Source organism: Polypterus senegalus, chromosome 7, assembly GCF_016835505.1.
Source record: "Polypterus senegalus isolate Bchr_013 chromosome 7, ASM1683550v1, whole genome shotgun sequence".
Lineage (NCBI taxonomy): Eukaryota > Metazoa > Chordata > Cladistia > Polypteriformes > Polypteridae > Polypterus > Polypterus senegalus.
This window is the reverse complement of record NC_053160.1, coordinates 166781642-166801867: the sequence shown is the minus strand read 5'-3', so window position 1 is coordinate 166801867 and position 20226 is coordinate 166781642. Positions and strand designations below refer to the sequence as shown.

General features: G+C 36.9%; 1 protein-coding gene and 1 long non-coding RNA gene across 4 annotated transcripts in view; one reads left to right on the top strand and one right to left on the bottom strand.

Annotated features, from left to right (window-relative positions):
- Positions 1–11634, bottom strand: part of LOC120532982 (long-chain-fatty-acid--CoA ligase ACSBG2-like) — a 45489-nt gene extending 33855 nt beyond the window's left edge. Inside the window, exons 1-2 of one of the 3 annotated variants that reach the window (XM_039759550.1) lie at positions 11505–11634; positions 2113–2206 (exon numbers count right to left, since the gene is read on the bottom strand). In XM_039759550.1, the coding sequence (XP_039615484.1) occupies positions 2113–2204 (92 nt within the window). In that variant the 5' untranslated portion in view covers positions 2205–2206; positions 11505–11634. Of the gene's footprint in view, positions 1–2112; positions 2207–4108; positions 4222–6509; positions 6606–11504 lie in introns of those variants that run through there. The other 2 variants (XM_039759551.1, XM_039759552.1) reach the window with 2 other exon arrangements.
- Positions 11635–11692: 58 nt separating this feature from the next.
- Positions 11693–20226, top strand: part of LOC120532986 — a 50738-nt gene continuing 42204 nt past the window's right edge. Inside the window, exon 1 of the long non-coding RNA XR_005634415.1 lies at positions 11693–11803. This is a non-coding gene — a long non-coding RNA (uncharacterized LOC120532986). The remainder of the gene's footprint in view (positions 11804–20226) is intronic.

Here is a 20226-nt window from a genome sequence, read left to right as displayed (position 1 = left end):
TTGAAAACCACTGGTCTCTATCACTTGGAATAAAAACAAAAAACCAGCCGATCACTCTGTCCGTTATTTCTTTGGCAATCTCAAATGCAGAAACTGTACTTTAATGGAGTTAATAGCTTAAGTGTAAATGAACAATAATAAACTCGCTAAACTCTTAGATCGATATCTTAATTACCCTAAGAACTGAGCATTGCATGAATTGGTGCCTGCATTTTTAAGTTGAATCGTTGGAATATTACAGTACTTCTTTACATTTGACTATTCACAAAAAATAGTGTGATACAATATATAAAGCCACTTGGTAAATGCTCCAGAGGCCAGAGTCTGTGGATTTTGCATATTCGACCTATTTCAGTAAAATGTTTTGTCCAGTTTCCAGTCATATGGTTTAGGTAAACAAGAAACTTAATTTTAACTTTATTTTTTCTCCAGCCGTCTGGAGTTTTTTTGTTTTTTCTGTCCCCCCTGGCCATTGAACCTTACTCTTATTCGATGTTAATTAATGTTGATTTATTTTGTTTTATAATTGTGTCTTTCATTTTTCTATTCTTTAATATGTAAAGCACTTTGAGCTACTGTTTGTATGAAAATGTGCTATATAAATAAATGTTGTTGTTGTTAATTTGCCTTCAATGTTTATGAGAGAGTATGTCCTACGTAGGGATGGGGCAGTTACCGATTTTTACAATTTACCATGGCAATTATAACGTTTCATATTTTAAATTCTTGCTATAGCTGTATAATTTAAGCATGCATGCATACATTGCATGAAAAATTGACCATCTAGCACATAAATACAACTATAGCTATCTTCAGTTTATTGCTTTTAACTTGCTAATCGCTCATCAGTGTGACACTTTAGTGTTGCGTGCTCGAGTAAGCATTTGACACCATGTGTGTTGTCCTGATGTCACTGCATATTGTGTCATGTAACCCATCCAGAATAATTTGTTCATTCTAATTGCTTGTGCAAGTCTTAATTAAAACAGGCTAGGTTTACATCCAGACTTACATATTGACTAATAGTTAACCTTTAATTAAAACCATTCACAAACAAATACAAAGAGGTGTACATTTTAAATAGTTTGTCAGAGCTTGAAATTCTACATGGGACTGCGGGGTTTCCACCCAAGTTTGTATATTTATTTGTTGAGCAACCTCGGAGACATTTTGCAAGAATATTATTACACTTATTACCCAACCTTTTTCGCCTTTATTAAGCTTGCATACATAGGCTTGCAGCATGGAGCTGCAGAGTTTGACAATCATCTGTTCAGTGAAGCGGACAAGATGCACATGCGTTTTAGAAGAAATTCCACTAAAACTTTTTAAAATGAAAGCTAAAACAGGATAGAGTATACTCTAGCACCAAAATCAACACAAACATTGGATTGTTGAGTAAATTCTTATTCAATTTGGCTCCTTTATTTGACAAACATTTAGAGACTACGTTGTGACTAAGCTTAAAAACAAGCACAATCATCATTTCTTTAAAATGTCTGTGGTGAACAGATTGCCTTTAAAATTGAAGCGTACAAGAAAAATCAGTGACGCACACAGTAACAGGAATACTCGATGATAACCTTTAAGAAAATTGGCTGTAGCAACAGATGTCAACTTTCTTAACCTGAAAAGGACACTCCAGCAGAAAGTTGCTTTGGAGGTCACCTGTCCCTGTGATACCAGAAGAGAGTGCAAAAGCCAATCATGGTCTTTTAGAATTGTCCTTTGGTTTTAGCAACAGTTCATTACATTTTTTCATAGCAAATGTTTTCACTGGCAAACTATTAAAGTCCATCATTCTTAAACCTGCTTACTCCAAACTTAGAGAAGCAGGGAGTGAAAGCCTATTCTAGCAGCACTGCGCACAAGGCAGCTTGTGGAAGATTAGGGCAGAAAGGAGTTGGACCCTTAGGGAGTACAAACAGGTTTACATACAAGCGTTAGTTGCTACAGGCAGACTTGCATTTTGAATAATTACTAAAGTTTTCCATGTGAAAATTAGTTTCTACAATATGGACATGTTTCAAAGCACCTAATGCTAAACAAAGCTCATTCAGTTATCAAAGAAAGCTGCACACACCAAACTTCCAAGATGAGCTATCCACTTACCTTTCTGACTGGTCTGCTTCCAGATGATCCCCGTTCATGTTTGTAGGATGCAAAATGCTGTCTGATGATGGCTCTGTAGCATTCATGGACATTTCTAAAGATTGTGAAAACACAAACAAGTGTTCAAGCACTCACAGGTTAACAACAAGAGTCCAAAGAGAAAAGTAACCACCTCTGAGAAGTATCTGCTTTTTGTGGGAGGTGTTAATTCCAAAGGAAATTTCACAGATGCACAAATATACGGTATAAAAGATTTTGTTCAATTCTCTAGATGGGTGACAAAGTTATAAAACGTTTTACGAAAAGACATTCAAACCTCAAAAAGATGGAGTCCCAATGCACATGAAAATGTAAATGCAAGTTTGCAATAAAGGAAGAGACAAGTCACATTTTTCAAAAGATTTCTGTAAAATCATGTATTGTCGATTTGGTCACTAGTGCTTCATGATACACCTTACTAAAAGCATTTTTTTTTTTTTTTTTTAAGTTTTATTAAATTATATTGCAATCATTCCATACAAATCAATCCATTTTTACAAAAAGTAAAACTGAGTTAAGAACAAGTCGGCCCGCACCCCTGAGAGAGAGAGAGAGCGCAAGGCAAACGGCGTAAAATTTAAGGCTTGTAAACATACCTAAATTAATAAGTTTGATAAGCCAATAGAGATGAATGCAGAAGACAAAGAAATACAGAAATACAGTAATTGCTTTAAGAGCTTATTTTAAATTATTACTGATTAGATCCTGCCATGTTTTGAAAAAAGTCTGTACAGATCCTCTGAGTATTTGATTTTTTCCAGTTTCAAATAGTATAACACATCGGTTTCCCACTGACTTAACAGAGGAGAGTTTGGGTTGTTCCAGTTTAGCAGAATAAGTCTGCGTGCCAAAAGTGTAGTGAATGCAATCACAGTTTGTTTGTCCTTCTCCACTTTAAGCCCCTCTGGAGGAACCCCAAACACAGCTGTTAATGGGTTAGGAGGGATTGTGAGTCCAAGGCTGTCTGAAAGATAATTAAAAATTTTGGTCCAGAATAATGTTAATTTGGTGCAGGCCTAAAATATGTGACCCAGTGAGGCTGGGACTTGATTGCGGCGTTCCCAGGTTGGATCATGGCCTGGAAACATTTTGGAGAGTTTTAGTCGAGACAGATGTGCTCGATATATAATTTTGAGTTGTATAATTGTATGTTTTGCGCATATGGAGCTCGAGTGAATTCTCTGCATTGCTACTTTCCACTCCTTTTCTGATATATTAATTGAGAGATCTTTTTCCCAGTGTTCTCTTGGATCTTTGAAAGGGAGGGACTGTGAAATGATTTTATATATTGTAGAGATGGTGTCGGAGTCCTTGAGATTGAACAATATTTTTTCCAGCATGGATGAGGGTGCGAGATGAGGAAAAGCATTTCAATAAAGAATTTCTTTCCATCATCTAAATAGACTGTCCATTAGAACCAATGTCACATTGCAGGAGATCTACTCAGATGAGATGTCAACATTTGACTTTAAGAACAATAATAATTCTTAGCATTTATATAGTGCTTTTCTCACTACTCAAAGCGCTCAGCAATTACAGGTTAAGGGCCCAACAGAGCAGAGTCCCTATTGGCATTTATGGGATTCGAACTGGCAACCTTCCGATTGCCAGTGCAGATCCCTAGCCTCAGAGACTTTGGCAGTTACTGGCCTTGTCACCCTGGCACACTGAGCTGTGTCAATTTACAGATGTGCAACTTGCGCAGCTGAACGATGACTTTCTAACAAAGCTCCACAGTTCTAAAATATTAAGAGTTCTGAACCATTTAAAAAAAAAAAGCCATGTTACCCAACTAAGCTAGTTCCCATGCAAAGGGTTTATTTACAAATTCAGCTGTAATCTAGACCCTTTAACCCACGACACATATATACCAGACAATATTAATAAGTCCAAAACACCATTGTTATTTATTCCTCATACACATAAGACCATGTCACATTATACAACATTAACATACCTGTCCTCTACTTCAGGGGTCCTCAACGTCGGTCCTGGGGACCCCCTGTGGCTGCAGGTTTTTGTTCCACCAGATTCCTAATCAGTGACAACACCTTATAGCACTCCTCTCATTTAATTAGCTGGGATTTTTTTTTCTTTTATTCGACATTCAGAAAAGCATAGCAGCATGATTTTTACATTTATAAAGACATTTAGAAATTTCTGCTTTTGCTAGAGATTTAAATGCTTAACTCTCTTTTATTGATTTCATTATATTTTGCCCTTTCTCTGAGCATTTTTTCCCCTTCGTTGGATCTAAAAATGAGCAGAGCAGACAACACTGAATAATCAAAGACTAACTACTTTAGCATCAGACCCACTAATTAGTAAATAATGGATTAAACCAACAACTAGAACACTTGAAAAGTAGAATGAGAATCAAGATGAAAATATTGTTAAAAAGAAAACAAAACTACATTCTTCCCATATAACTGCATAGTACATTTTAATACATTTTTTTTTTTTTTTTTTACCAAGCTTAGTTTTCTAATTTCTAGATTGTTCCCAAAACACAGAACTTGGGAAATAACACGTCACTTAATTAGCTCAGGAGTCCACTTAAAAACAGAAGCTGGTTAGAAGAAAAACCTGCAGCCACAGGGAGTTTGGGAAACACGGATCTAGAGCTTGTCCTTTACTAGTTCTCTTTCTTTTGTAATGTCATATATTAAATGTGCCTGCGATTTCCTTTCCTGCCAAACAAACCCATCACAAGTGAAGGATTTTAGATTCGCCCCCCCACTAACCCAAGTACTCCTTTATCAACTCCAATCTCAATTTGTGCCTGCAGAAAGTATCAAATTTAAAAATGCAATTGCAAAACATTCGGACTAAAATGAGACGCACTGGCTATATCTCACTCAAGCTTTCTTAAGTGCAGCGACTCCATGTCAAATACAGAATCTCATTACATTACAAAGGCATTAATACCAACACATAACCGTCTGGGCTACTGAACCATATAAACAGACCAGTCAGTCTTCTTATGAAGTCAAGTGTTCTATCCTGCTCCATTTAAATCTAAAACTCTAAGTCTTTTCATGAGGCTAACATGCACAAAAAGAGAAAACAAAAACCCCTCAGCACTTCTAGATTCACACAAGGACATGCTTATCTGTGCGGTCACTACCAACCTGACTCGCTTCGAGATTACATGCATTACACAGTATACAGGTGCCGTTTGTCACATTTATACTCTAGTATAATCTGCACATGCGGCTGCTAGCGGTTTTTAAAGCCAACACAGTACCCAATGACAGCATGCAAGTAAGGGGGGAAGAAGCACAGAAAAACTGCTACGTCATGAACGAAGTCAGAGAGAAATAACTGAATCAGTTTACAAGCTGGTGTAAGACATATACAGTATATAGAGAGAGGAAATTAACTTCGTTCCAAACAATTCACAGTATTGCCAGCCACAAATTCATTAAAAAGATGTTTCTGTCAAATCAATACATTCTCTTTCAATGCACTGAAAGCTCGAGGTCATGAAGATCTGCAAAACAAGTTATCAAGAACAAGCTTTTAAAGCATTTCTGAAACATCAGAATTTAGCTTCAGTAAGAGTACAACACAACTCATCATGGTTTAAACACCATTGCCTGGTAAAATCTTAAAATGTTAAAAAAAGAAAATTCTACTAAATTAACACACTAGTGAAGCTTCTTGCATCTTAAACAGATCAAGATACCAAAACATACATAATTTTAAGCATCATAACATTTCTTCCCTCTGCTTTCTGTAACATAGTAACAGAGGTATTTTAAGAAAATAATTCATGCAAGCATCAAAAACTGCACCATAAGATTGATAAAGAGTCCAAAAAAGGAAATTCAGAGGAGACTTCTATAATCATTTACCAGTGCAAAAAATAAACATGTAACCGAACCCAATTCTTAGGAAACCGTTCTATACTTATGCAATATCCATATTTATACTCCCCTTAAATACCACACTTTAAAAGAGATAATCAAAAACACGTCTTAAGCAAAAGTCCACAAATCATTCAACCCACGCCATGAAGTGTCCGGAATATCACAGGTTTAAGGTTACGGCGAAAAAGAGAACCTTTTTAAAAACTAAAAATCACATTGCAGCCGCAGTTTAATGTCGCATTCTAAAACTGAACAGAATGATAGGAGGTGGAATCCCCTCAAATCTTTAATGCCTCATCAATAACCAAATACTCAAATCAAAAAAAAAATCTGGCCTGAAAAAATCAACAAAATGCCATCTTCAAGTTAGCATAAAACACACAAAAGAAACATGCAGTCAAAAGATACTATAAGGCCCACAAAGCTGAAAAAGTATCACCATTGTAAAAACTGACCCAAAAATATGGTTTGCTTCTAAATACTTACAGAAACAGATTTCCTTTTAAATTATGCTTTGAGGAAAGACTGCAAGAAAATGTAAGTTACACTGCATCACCCGATGAAGTTTTCCTATGACCAACTACGTATTTACAGATATTAGGCAACACAGAGTTTGTAAATCACATAAGGTCAACTTTCATCAAAACTTGCTTTTAAAAAAACAAAATACTGTCAAAAGTTCTCTGCAGCAAACGTTACTTGAACTTTATACAGTACTTTGATTGAAAACTGTGCCGTCTGAGTACAATTATAAAAATTACGAAACCCAGAGAAATGCCAAATGACTTTACTAAAATTAACATTTGTTCTATTCATTCTGTCTGTTGTTGGTATGGTTTGTCTGCCACAGAATGTCAGTATTTCAAGAAAGAATTTCATTGTACTGTGTAGACAAAAAAATTCATCAGTGTTAACTAGCAGAGGAGAGTAAATTATTGTATTGTGTATGATTATTGTACGATATTGGCATACCTAGGTTCTACTGGAAACCTACAGTGCCTTTGCTCGCCTAAATGAGATAAAAAGCCTGGCTTGTTAATAAATAAATAAATATAAAAAGACCTAATTCTGCTTCTCTAAGAGTACGGTCCATAATACACTTCTACTGTATTGTAATGGAAGGATTTTTCTAAAGAATCAGGAGAGCAGATGGGCATTGGTCGCTCAGTGCAAAAACCAGCTTCAAGAAGGAAAAGTACTGGGAATATAGCCAGAGGGTTATGCTGACTTGTTTTTCACTTTGAGGGGCTTTTACTGTATTTTTGTGTGCCTTTTGTTACCAGGTGTCGTCATTATCAGGACCAAGTGCAAAACAACACCACGTCCCGTGGAAAGGTGTGTGTGCTGAAACTAATCACTTCTGTATACACTGCTTGCACGTAAGCCGCTTTGGGCAAGGACGCTCAATTAGTATATAAGGGAAGGTTTCGCCCTCAGTTTCTTTGGAGGCTCAACCGTGGAGACAACGCGCACCGCCCGGTAAATGAAAGGCAAAATGGGTTGGTCCTTTGACAAGACTGACAAGCGGGCCCCCTCAGTCTACTGGTCTGGGATGATGGCTCTGTGTCTTTTTATATGTCTGTAAGTATTGTTTTTGTTCTGTATGTCTGCATTATATGCGTTTGATTATTATAGTTGATTAAGTAAATAAAATAGAAGTATTGGACCTCTTCTCTCTGATTCTTTGCCTACTTATGTTCATATCCCTGGAACCATTTTCCCACAACAAAACATGTATCTGCTATGAGGACGTCCAAATTTAGGGAGTATGTGGGGAACAGTGACATGCAGGTGTGTCCCATCCTTCACCAAGATGAAACACCCAGGTAGCAGCACGGACCTTGAGAAAACTGTCAAAACAACTGCAAAAGCACACCTGGTATCATATTTTTTAAAAGGTTACTGTTTATTTACAGTGTAATAAATCACGATGCACGTGCTTATTAATAATAAATGTGTAATTAACATTAAGCTGAAGAACCTTTGCCCCATCTGGATAACAGTTAAATAGTTTAGTATGATCATTGTATATTAATGTACGAAATATGCAAAAAGTAAACAATTATCTTTGTGTGAACATTCATTGTAAAAAGAGAAACTAAATTCATTTTTGTTGCTATTTCAAAAATTTTTCCACAATAAAAATTTCTAGAAAAAAAACTTTTTTGGGCACTCTAGCTATACAATGAAATTTACTGCATCTGGAAAGCCATGTAGTTCAATATTCTAAGCAACTGAATAACTATTCTTGCACTAAAAAGCAATTAAAAAAATTTTACTTTTAAAATTATTTTCATTAAAAATGGACAACTGAAAAACTACACCGGCCCCTGCTATTTCCAATGAATGTAACTTAAATACAGAAACTTTAAACATGCCTTACAAATCATTTCAAAAATTGAAGAAACCATTATTTCACTTGTTAACTGAATGCAATAATGAGGGAGGATTGCCCGACTTTCTTTAAAAAGCTGAGGTGTTCAAAGTTCAGGAGTTTGCAAGGCCAAAGTATTACAAACTTGATGCAGTAACAACACACTTTACCTACTTTCAACACTGTGTACAAAGTACCAACAATAAGTTTAAGCTTGTCCACAGCAACTCTGTCTTTCAATTGGGACAAAGGTTAAACACACCAGCTCCATGCCCTTTCACTTAATTCCATGTCTAAGGGGTTAATTCAGGTTCAAAAAAATCAGTACTGTGGCACAGTGAGTAGCAAGTTTAAAAACTGGAATAAAACAAAGACAACTCCATTGTACAAAATATGCTTTGTTAAATAAATACAACAAAAAGAAAATTTCAACCCAAATTAAAAAAATAAATAAAATTCTCTGTAGATGGAATATCTGAAGAATGTCACACTTACAAAAAACATTCTTATAAGAACTAAATGTTATATTAGTAAGCAAAACCAAAATTATGATTTTAGCACTTGCTCATCCTATTTGCAAGGAACATGAAATTTGCCATTTTTCACTTATGCCCTGCCTTTGGATTCACCTGCAGTTTTGATTTACAAATATTTAAACCTTACCCCTAAAAGTACTTTCATTGCTAAAATGAAATCATTAAAAACTGCATATTAAAATCAATACAATGTAACCTTGGAAAAACACCTAGATCATTGAATAGTTTAAGGTGTGTAATATCAAATAATTTTAAATTTAAAAAGTTATCAGCCACTAAAACTAATATACTACACAGCCCTCACCAAGTACATTTAAATTTACCTCCAAGCAGGTCTAGGATTTAACACAATTGTGAATGAAATTCAGGACAGCTACAGCCAAATGCCCAGCACTTACGATATGAGCTATCATAAGAGATAGTAAATGCTAAAGTATAGTTCATAAACACAATTATGTAACTGAATTTTAGACTTTGGCTGTATAAGCCATAGAAATTCCAAATGTTCATATCAATTATAGCAAGAGTGGGAAAAAGCTAAAATTAAGAAGTAATGTTTTGCTTACATTATTGGAGGAAGCTCAGAAAATAATCACAATCTGTGCTTTGGGTTTTATGAAATTTTAATATTAATCTCAAGAGATATGCCATGCTTTCCTAGCTAGAAACATTTTTGCTTGAAGAGCTGCTCCAGTCCTTAAAGTTTTCCCATAACTCTTCCTTTACCCAATGCCTTGTCTTTAACTTGTCATTTTTGTAAACAGTGCTAAACCTATTATAAATAGGACTTAATTTGTCCCTGGGGGAAATTTGGTTTCTTACAGAAGCTCTTTAAAAGTTAATGAACATTAGATAAGTACATAAACAAAATACACACTCACTATCTGGTCTGAATACACACTGGAATTACAATAAAGCAAGAAAAATTCAAAAGAAAGAAAAGTTCCGACTTGACCATAATAGTCACAGTGAGGCATTATGCAGACATATCGCTATTGGTATAAAGAAGCCCCCCGTAGCGTTTGACACACTTCTGTTGAATAACTCATTGGCTGAAAACCCTCATTGTTTGTATGTTGGAGAAAGAATGTACAACATTGTTCATAATGGCACTCAGTTTTGTTTTAATCCTCTATCATCACTACTGCCTCCAGCAGGCCCCAAGTATGTCCTCTAATTGAGCTCAGAGTGTAATTGCAGACCGCAGTACCATTGAGGTCAGTCTTGTAATGCACCAACATCACAAAATGCCCTCAACGTCACTCACATAATACCCAATGCATTAAACTATGATTAACATTAGCACACCGTAACACGATAGTTAAGATTAGGATTGCTGGAAGATTATCTAAATCAAAAGGCATTTTGTGACTGGCATTGTGGGTATTACCTGATCTATGTCATACATATAGCAAGCTACAGCTAGACTCTTCTTACAAAGCTTGCCCTTTTAATCAGCCTGTTGGTTCAGTGGGCCTCTCTTGAAGTTATGTTACCAGCACAGCATAGAAAATCCACCGGCTAACACAGAGTTATAGAAGATAATTAAGTTAAGCAATACTTTACACATTCCATGTCCAAAAAAAGGAATTAAATCAATCAATAAGTTTTCATAACTCTACCAAAGATGGAAAAGAAAAAAGTCAGTATGGAATCGTCCATATACTTCTTCAATGTAAAATCTCATTTTAGTGGTCTCCCTGAAAAAGAGTTTACAATAGAATACAACCAATCTTACAGAGAATCTTACAATCTTAACTTAATGTACATGAGTAAAATGAACAAACTAAAACAATGTGAGGAATCAGTGCAAGATTTGGTGGAAATAGCTTTAACAATGCGAATTTGCATACCGAAACAATACCCATTCTGTATATACAATCGTGCCACGATATATATACACACTACCGGCATCTTAATCTATACATACAGACGGTAAATTGAATTACATAAACCGAATTCTTGCTGCTTATTCTTTTTTTATCGAAAATTCGGAAAAATCACGAGCTGACGCAGACACAATACCAACAGTGAAGCTTTAATCAGTTGCGTGGAATCGACGACTTGCGGTCAGTTTTGCACAAGTTTTGATGGGGTTAAAAATAAATAAATAAATACATAAAAGTTCCTTTGGGGGGCAAACACTTCTTCAATTCATGGCACGGTTTTGGTTCCGTGAACTTCACAGATTTGTGAGACAAGAGCAGCTGTTTAAACGGCCAAACTCAATAAAACGAAGGGGATTGCAAATGTGGTTACAGTAATAAGAAAACCAGCAGCAAGAATATCCCGATTTTATACAGAAGTTTGTAAAGAGAGCTATGCATAACGAAAGCGCCAGCTTTTTCCCCATTGCTGCTTCCCTTGCTTTTCGGAATGGTTTTAAAAAACAGTGTACTGTATACTTTTAAGGCAGCGAAGAGGAAAACGACAGTAATTTTACATTTTAGCAACAATAGTAACCGCACAGGACTGGCAAATGCGGTAGTGCAGCACGATTTCCACCTCACTAACAGGTGTTTCTCAAGACAATGCAACAAAGGAAATTTCACTCGAAAATAAACGACATACCTTAAGGGAGTCTGAAGAGGAGAAATGAAAGTCCAGCTGCAGGTAGTCCTAAACCCACCACTTACTAGAGACGCGCTGCGCGTGCGCGTGCGTGTGCGTGTGCGTGTACCTACTAGAATTCTCGGTGCGCTCGCGCGCAGAAAAAGGCGTGCGAGTAAAGTGCGCTCGCCACTGCCACGCACCTGTCACTGTCGGCAACCCAAATTGTTGAAGTTCTTAGCACTCCGAGCTGTAAGCACACCAAACAAAGCCGCACATGTCCGTTATGAAGTGTGGTATGTATGAACAGGGTAACCCAGGTATGTTATGAAGGCCTACCTTGTACAATGTTTAAGTTTTTGTTTCAACGTATCTTTATCAAATCAGGCACTAATAGTCTGACTTCCGCATAATTTAGCCCTGGTGTGTTAATAAATCAGTGAGATCCGAGATTGCCATGCATCATTACATTAAACCTGTAGTTGATACAAACATGTGCATCTTGCAATGTTTTCTAATCATCTTATTGTTTACCAATATCAAAACCAACTGATTAATAAACCGCATGATAAATAGTATTTTCTTTAGCCATCTATCGAATCTGAACTCCGGTAACCTCGTTCGAATAGACTGATAATCTGGTTAAACGTGTTTAAAACTTGAAATGGGTCGTCTTAAAAATCCTTTAACTGTGTCAAGTTCCTTTAAAAAAACTGATGACAATACTATTGCGCATAGTATCCTATTGATACTAGGGAGGATCCAAGTATAACACATTATTTTCGGAATCAAACGGTTTTTGAAATTCATTTTCAATTCAACGTTTGGCTAACGCCATTATCCAAGATGACATACAGCATTTAAGATACAATTGGTTACGATTCTTTTGTTTGTCCAATTGCAGCCCAGGCAGGTGAAGTGACTCCCTCATGGTCACAATATGTCAGTAGCAAGATCTGAACTCGCAACCTCAGGGTTTGAAGTCCAAACAATGGCAATTGTGAAAAATATGACGTGATTTGTCAAAATTACGTTTTCCAGCGCAGGAACCAATTTAGTGTAGTCAGTCCACAGTCGCCAACTGTATATGTGTAGTTTGTAGGAGAAAATCCATACATTTAGGGGGTGCATAGACGATTTCACCGGCACTGATTTTCACCGATGCGACCTAGTGGGGACGGCATTAGGCAGGCTCCATAATGGGTGGATAGGAACTGGAGAAGAATACGAGGTTACAGATATTGATGTATTTAATGTTTACCTAAAGGCATATCACAAAATTTCGTCACATCGTAATACGAAGTGTGCATCACTGCCAATACAGAATGTGGCTTTGAATCGTGGCTTGTATGACAATACCATATGACTAAAATGTAGTAGAAAGGGTAACGAAAAGCGAATATTGTCGAAAGCAAGTAATCTGAAAATCTCACTGAACATCTAGAACTGTGATATAACACGCCAGACTGACTGCACTTTGACAGAACTGTATAATGATGTGAAAGTGAGAGTTTTCGGCACACCAAATATAAATCGCCATGCTTGAATGCGTGCTTGGACCACAGGTTAAGTGTTTTGCAGACTCCCTTAACATTTAGTGAGTTGCATCTTTGGGCAGGTTCGGTGAATTGCAGCACTGGCCACAGACTTGTTTTCAAATCTCACTCTGTTGGTACCGGTAAAGCACAGCAAGATGCAGCTGTCCAGAGCCGCTCACTTGTGAAAAAGTGGTCGGGATATCGTTACACCTTTCGCCGACACAAATTTTGAAACAGAGTTAGATTACAGAAAGGAATTAGACAGTAATGGGTCTTGTATTTGTTATCATATCATAGCATATTAATTTGTGCCTGGCTGCGTTAGCGTGAACGTGCAAAGGAGAAAGGCTAAAGGTTATTTCAACGTTTAAAGAAAAGGAGATGAAAGACGCAAAGAAGAAAAGATGAGAGTAGCTGAGAAAACAAATGCTATTAGAGAACATAATGGATCGATTAAAAAAAGTTAGTTGGCAATTAAGACCCAGAGTCTATGTAACCCCAAAACTGAGAATTCATTCAGCTTCTTCTGTATTTCTTTGATAAGTGTCTTTGCAGCCATTTGAAAGAACACAGAGAGATCAGTGTCTATGATCAAGGTAGATGAAGTGTTTGACAACAGACTTTGACTTTAATAGGCTCCCAGAAAGTGTCAATCCCCATATTTCACCTAAATAGATGGCTGGACGCTGTAAATGATTTCATGTTTGACATTCTATTATTCACTTTGCAAAGTAGGTGTATGCATGAGCTATTATATTGTACATACACAGTAAATAAAGAAACAAAAAAAAAAAACAGTTATATTTACATGTATATAGGAGTTAATATGCTGTATGTATGAGCAAAGTGTTAGTTAACATCTTGTTTAGCTTGTACGCATTAAGTATAGTTTCACATACATACAAGATACACAAATGAGATCGGAATCCATCCATCCATTATCCAAACCGCTATATCCTAACTACAGGGTCACGGGGGTCTGCAGGAGCCAATCCCAGCCAACACGGGGCGCAAGGCAGGAAACAAACCCCGGACAGGGCCCAGCCCAGCGCAGGAGATAGGAATCCAACAATATTTTTTTTCCACCTTGCCGTTCAGGGCTTCCATACATCACAAGTAGTATATTCTAGTTATAAAATCAGTTTAGTATGGACTTAGTAGATTGTGAGCAAAAACAAGTTATGTTCAGATTAATGAGTGCAGATTTCTCCTGCTGTCTGCATGGTTTTTTTTTTCCCCTTTGCGCTCTTGTTGCCTTCTGTATCCCGAAGAAATGTGGACTAGGTGAATTAGTATGAATAATTGTGAGTTTATCAGAAAATGTACCTTGCTGTTGACTCCAGTCCTGCAGGTTACACTGTTCTCCTCAAAGTTAACCAGATCTGCTCTTGACTGCTACGATATAAGAAGAAAATGTTTAAAAAATGAATGAATAAAATGCAGGAGTCATTGAAGTCTTAAACAAATGAAGTTTAGAATAATTGTACAGTGCCAAATGTGGACCCATTCTGTGGTTGCTGTTTTTCATTCTAACCAAATCTACACCAGAGATGCGTTGTTCTTTTTAGCCTGCTTTAATATTTCATGTTTATGTTTATTCTTGCTCTTAGTTTTTAATACACAATATTTAATTTACTGTGTTAAACATGCAGAACATTTTCTTTGTACTTAGTTTTTCACCTCCAAGATCCTGTTTATTCTCCTATGCTTTTGCTTAAATGTAGCTTATTTTCTTGTTTAAAAAAACTCTTCTGTTTCAAAAATGTTTGAAGATCCAGAAAACTGTGCATATTTAACAATGTCTTTAACTGCTTACTCCTTCATTCAGTTTAATACTCCTCAAGTGACTGTTTCAAAAAGTGTAAATATAATTAAAGGAGCAAGTAACCCTAAAATAAGGAAAATTAGGAGAATTTATAAACTCTGTATAAAAAAGACACATTTCTAAACTTCTTAAATAGATATATATTTAATACATTAACATGCAAAAAGAAAGTGTGTCATCCGTAACTAACCCATTGTTAACGGGTCAAACAAGGCAAAACTGATAAGGTGTTTTTGATGTGTGGTTGACAGACTTCTGTAGCTGCTAACTCATAATGTTATAAACATCAATGTTTATTTCCAGTAAATTCTTTGCAAGTGAATCTATCCTTGGGCTGGAGACACCCACAGAGAGGTTATATACCATGAAGTGGTTTGTTTTGATGAGATTAGAAAGTTGCATAATTTTTGCATGCAAGAATCCAAAGAATGACAATAGTGGCAATGCCTTGTCACTAGACAATGAATCTTACAAATAATACTGAATCACATGGTAGATTTCAAACATTTGAAAATCTAAAAGAAGAAAGCAGAGCATAGCGATTTCTTCAGATGTAACACATATGCAGAATGTATCACACACTAAATACCCCCTAAAATTCTTGAATAACATGCATCCAGTTGTAAGAATAAAGATGGCCACTAATTATCTGAATTCCGTTAGAAAAAATGTTTGTTGTTATTTGATATACTGTGTGTCCAAGACAACTATCGTTAATGTTACATTTCATATTTAAACACAAACTTACTCATAAGTGTACCACTACATTTTGGATTAAAGAGCAGTAACTTGAATCTATAGTTGTGTCATACGATCAGAGGCTGAATGTTGAGGAGGCCCAACTAAAGAGACCTGTTATGCTATGGTGCTGACTTTCAGTTGATCAGACCTGGAATCCTACTTGCTAGTTGATTATAGTTTTAGAAATGGTATGGAGGTAAAAGCAAGTAGTTGTTGAAAAGTTAAAAGGTGCCTTTCCTCCTAGCAAGCTTATGACTCATTGATTAGACCAGTCGTGAGGGATATTTTTATGTTAAAGTAGTCCTTCCATGCAGCAATAATCAATCAATCAATCAATCAACATTTATTTATATAGCACATATTCATACAAAAAAATGTAGCTCAAAGTGCTTTACAAAATGAATAGAAAAATAGAAGACACAATAAAAAATAAACATAAGTCAACATTAATTAACATAGAGTAAGAGTAAGGTCTGATGGCCAGGGTGGACAGAAAAAACAAAAAAAAAACTCCAAAGGCTGGAGAAAAAAATAAAATCTGTAGGGGTTCCAGACCACGAGACCGCCCAGTCCCCTCTGGGCAATCTACCTAACATAAATCAAACAGTCCTCTTTGTATTTAGCATTTTCATGGAAGGACCGGATGATGATGGTCACGTAGACTTCTGGCTTTCAGTCCATCAATGTTGGAGCATCATGATGCTTTGAGTAGGTGGAGGTGGCGCAGGCCGCGGAGTGCTCATAAATTTACTGATAGATCCCGGCAGAGCACAGAGTTGTCGACTGTGGCTGTAGGTGAAGTTTTGAAACACGGTGTAGAATGACGTTTAGACACAGGGGTTTTTGCTAACTATTTGATAACTGAACAAGGGCAGGCAGGACATCACCCAGGCTATTCTTGGGCAAAATGGATAAATATTGACCTTGATTGGTGATACTGTCAAGTGATGGGATACATGTCTTATAAAAATATGAACCATGACAGACAATTTAACCTCAATGCAGTCACAATGCTAATGTCCTCTATTTCTATTACTGAAGTTATTATGTTGGTTAAAATGATTTTGATTTCAAAGCTGTGGGGCTGATGAGATTCACCAGAAGGTGATAGATATTTTTTGGTTCATCTTGTGTTGTGTGGCAGGCAGTGACCGCATTGTTGGTTTCATTAGTGGTGGGCCAGGTTTGAGAAACAGGGGCCAGAAAGCATGGTTGAGGCATTTTAAGTACCGCAGAGCCCTGATTGAGAGTGTAGGCAGATGACATCGTGGAACTCACCAAAACATTGATAAAGTGGTAGTTTTGCTACTGCCATTGTATCTGAAGGCGGTAGTGATAGTGGTGATGACTTTCTTAAATACAATCACAATCTATAGGTAGTAACCGAAAGAATTACATTTTGGGTACAAGGGCCAAAATGGTGTTCCTTGACTGTCCAGCTCACCCCCCACAACAGTCTGAGATGGCCTACAATCCAGTAGCACTGTAAAGTAAAGCTGCTGCTATAGATTAAGAGGTGCCATTTGACATTGGTTTCATCATCTAATATGGAGGCTCCAAAAACAATTCTCACATGACATATCGCAGTGTAACTGACCCACCAGATGAGAAAGAGGAACACACTCGAGAGTGCTTGAGAGAATACTGTATATATTTCATGTCACCCGGAGTGCCTGGGATTTCCCAAGAGGAGATGGAGACTGTTGCTGACAACAGGGAAGTATAGTCAGTTGTTCTTTGCCTAATACCTCTGCAGTTCTTGCTTTGCCATGCAGAAAATGAGAATGAGATTAGACATTTTTGTGGACTGTTAAAAAGGTTTTGCCTTTTTAGTTCTATTTGCTTGTTGTGTTAGAACAAGCTGTTCAAATATTTTCATTAGAAGTGATAGGAATAGACCTGTAGCCATTAAAGAAGGTTATTTTATCATTTTTGGAAACAGGAACAATAACAGGGGATTTAAAGCAATCTGATATGGTACGTTGTGTAAGAGGAGGGTTAAAGATGTCTGTGAACGGAGAAGTGAGCTGCCTAGCACAGTGTTTTATGGTTGCAGGTGAGACAGAATGGGGAATCGGGACAGTTCTATGAGGCAAACAGACATTGCACTCCTTAAGAAGAGTGGTGAGGCTCTTGTGAAGAAGTGGCTGGAGTCAAAACCACTTGAGAATTGGAGGAGCAGAGGGATTCTTGATACTCGGCACCTTGTTCAAATCTGCCTTAAAACTTGGAAGGAACCTGAGTAAGCAGTGGGATGTGTCTTTTTGTTATTTGTAACAGATTGAAGAAACACTGAAAATCCAGTTTATTTTTTGTTTCCATTTGGCATATTTGATTGCATTGTGTAACCAATTCCTGGCCTGTTTGTGGACGTCCTTATCACCGGTTTTATGAGCTTTTTCGTTTACATGACACACATTCCTCAATTCTTTGGTAAGCATGACTTTCCTTTGTTGCAAAACACACTCGTTTTCCTTGGAATACACACCTCTTCACAGAAGCTGATATAGGATGTAACAGTGTCATTCAGCTCATGAATGTTTTCACAAGTGTTTTTAAAACATCCCAGTCAGTCCAGTTCAAACAATCTTGTAATGATTCAACTAACTCATAAGTCCATGAATGTATAGATTTTCTTACTGGTTTAGTTCATTTTAGCCTTGTTTATAAGTGGGTAGCAGTTGTAGCATAACATGGTCAGAATTACCCAACGGTTTGCGAGGTAAAGCCTGGAATGTATCCTTTATAGCGCAGTAGCAGTGATCCAAAGTCATCCTGTCCCTGGTGGGATATTTAACTAGTTGTATCTGAGCAGCTTGAGAGTTAGGTTTGCATTATTAAAGTCGCCCATCACTATAATAAGGGAGTTCACATGACTGTTCCCCATACTAGTAATGTAATCTGCCAACTGCTGCTATGCTTTATTCTTGTTTGCCTCAGGTGCAATGTAAACTTCGGCAAGAATTATTGAAGAAAATTCTCCAGGTGAATAGAATGAACTCACAGTTAACCGCAAATAGTTCTACATTGCCAGAGCAGTGCTTCAAGTAGCAATACAAGACTTAAGAACACACAATCCTAGCATATTAGAAAAGTCAATGATCATTCCCCAAAGCATCCGTTTACCCATTAATTTTATAGACCCCCTTATCCAAACAGCACATACAGTTGCCAAGTTTAGGGGTTACTTCAATAATCCTGCAGTTTACATAGAATACACAAAGAAATACAAAGGGCAACACAATAAGTTTGGAATAAGCAGGGTACCGTGTGTTTTTCTATAAACAAAGGGCATAAGTAGGCAAGAACAGTTGCTGTATACAGTCAGCCTACAAAAGTTGTAGTTTTATTTGTAAATATCAATGACCGTAACAGTCAGATGTATACAGAACTGCAGCTGAATTATAGACTTCCTAAATGGCAGACCCCACCATGTGTGGATCAGCAGCATCACTTCAGCGACTATAAAGCACTACAAAAAATGGTAAAGCTGGCTCCGATTATTACAAATATTAGGATAAAGCTCCCTTCTGTTCTTTAAAAAGGCAAACAATAGTATTAAAGACCTAAAACATCCCACCCGGTCACATTTCTTACTCAACAATTCTGACAAATGGAACCTGACCATTAGTACTTGCACCACTAGATTCTTTGACAGTTTTCACCCTTCAGTCACACTACTTAACAGCCCCTTATAAATACCATAAACCTACTGACAACTGCAAGTATGGACCTGTTGTACACGTGTGTTTTTATTTTATTTTGTTCTTTTAGTTTTAAATATACTGCATATATTATACAATCTTGTATTTAAAATGTGGTGTTCTATTCATTGCCTGCATTTTCCGTTATACTAGTGCAGGGGTCCTCAATCACGGTCCTGGAGAGCCGCAGTGGCTGCAGGTTTTTGCTCCAACCCAGTTGCTTAATAAAAAGCACTTATTGCTAAAGTAACACTTCTGCTTCACTTCAGTGATTTTGAGCCCTCATTGCTTAATTTTGTCTTAAACAGCTATTTTAATTGCTCCTTATTATCAATAACATGCAAATGACGAGAGAGCAGCATTTCTCCATTTAGCTTATTTACATTTACACCTGTGTGTATTTATCTGCACTATTGGGTTTAATTAAATACTTGGAAGAAAAATGAAGAGAAAAAAGTGAAGGACTGAGGATTACTCGTCCATTTTAGCCTTCAAATCATTTGCATGATAGAAAGGGAAAGAACATCTAGGATATGAGAATGACCTGACATAGCAGAGTTAATTTAATTTCATAGCTTGTTAGTGCTTTATTGGCAAGAATTGCTTTCTAATTAAGCAACCAGGTCAGAACAAAAACCTGCAGCCACTGCGGCTCTCCAGGACTGGGATTGAGGACCCCTGATCTAGTGGAACACACACACACAGGTAGGACTCTCATTAACAAACTTGCATACTTGTCATTTCTGGTAGCCACTATGAAAGCTAAACAGTAAAGTAATCCTTCACGAGTTTGGGGGTTGTCAGAAACTGAAAGTTGGTTCCTGAATAGTGATCATGTCCACTTATGGATAATAAATTGCATTTCAATAAACGTGATACATTGTTAAATGAATATGCTGCAGGCTTCTTCAGGAGTAGGAAACTGAATATGTGTA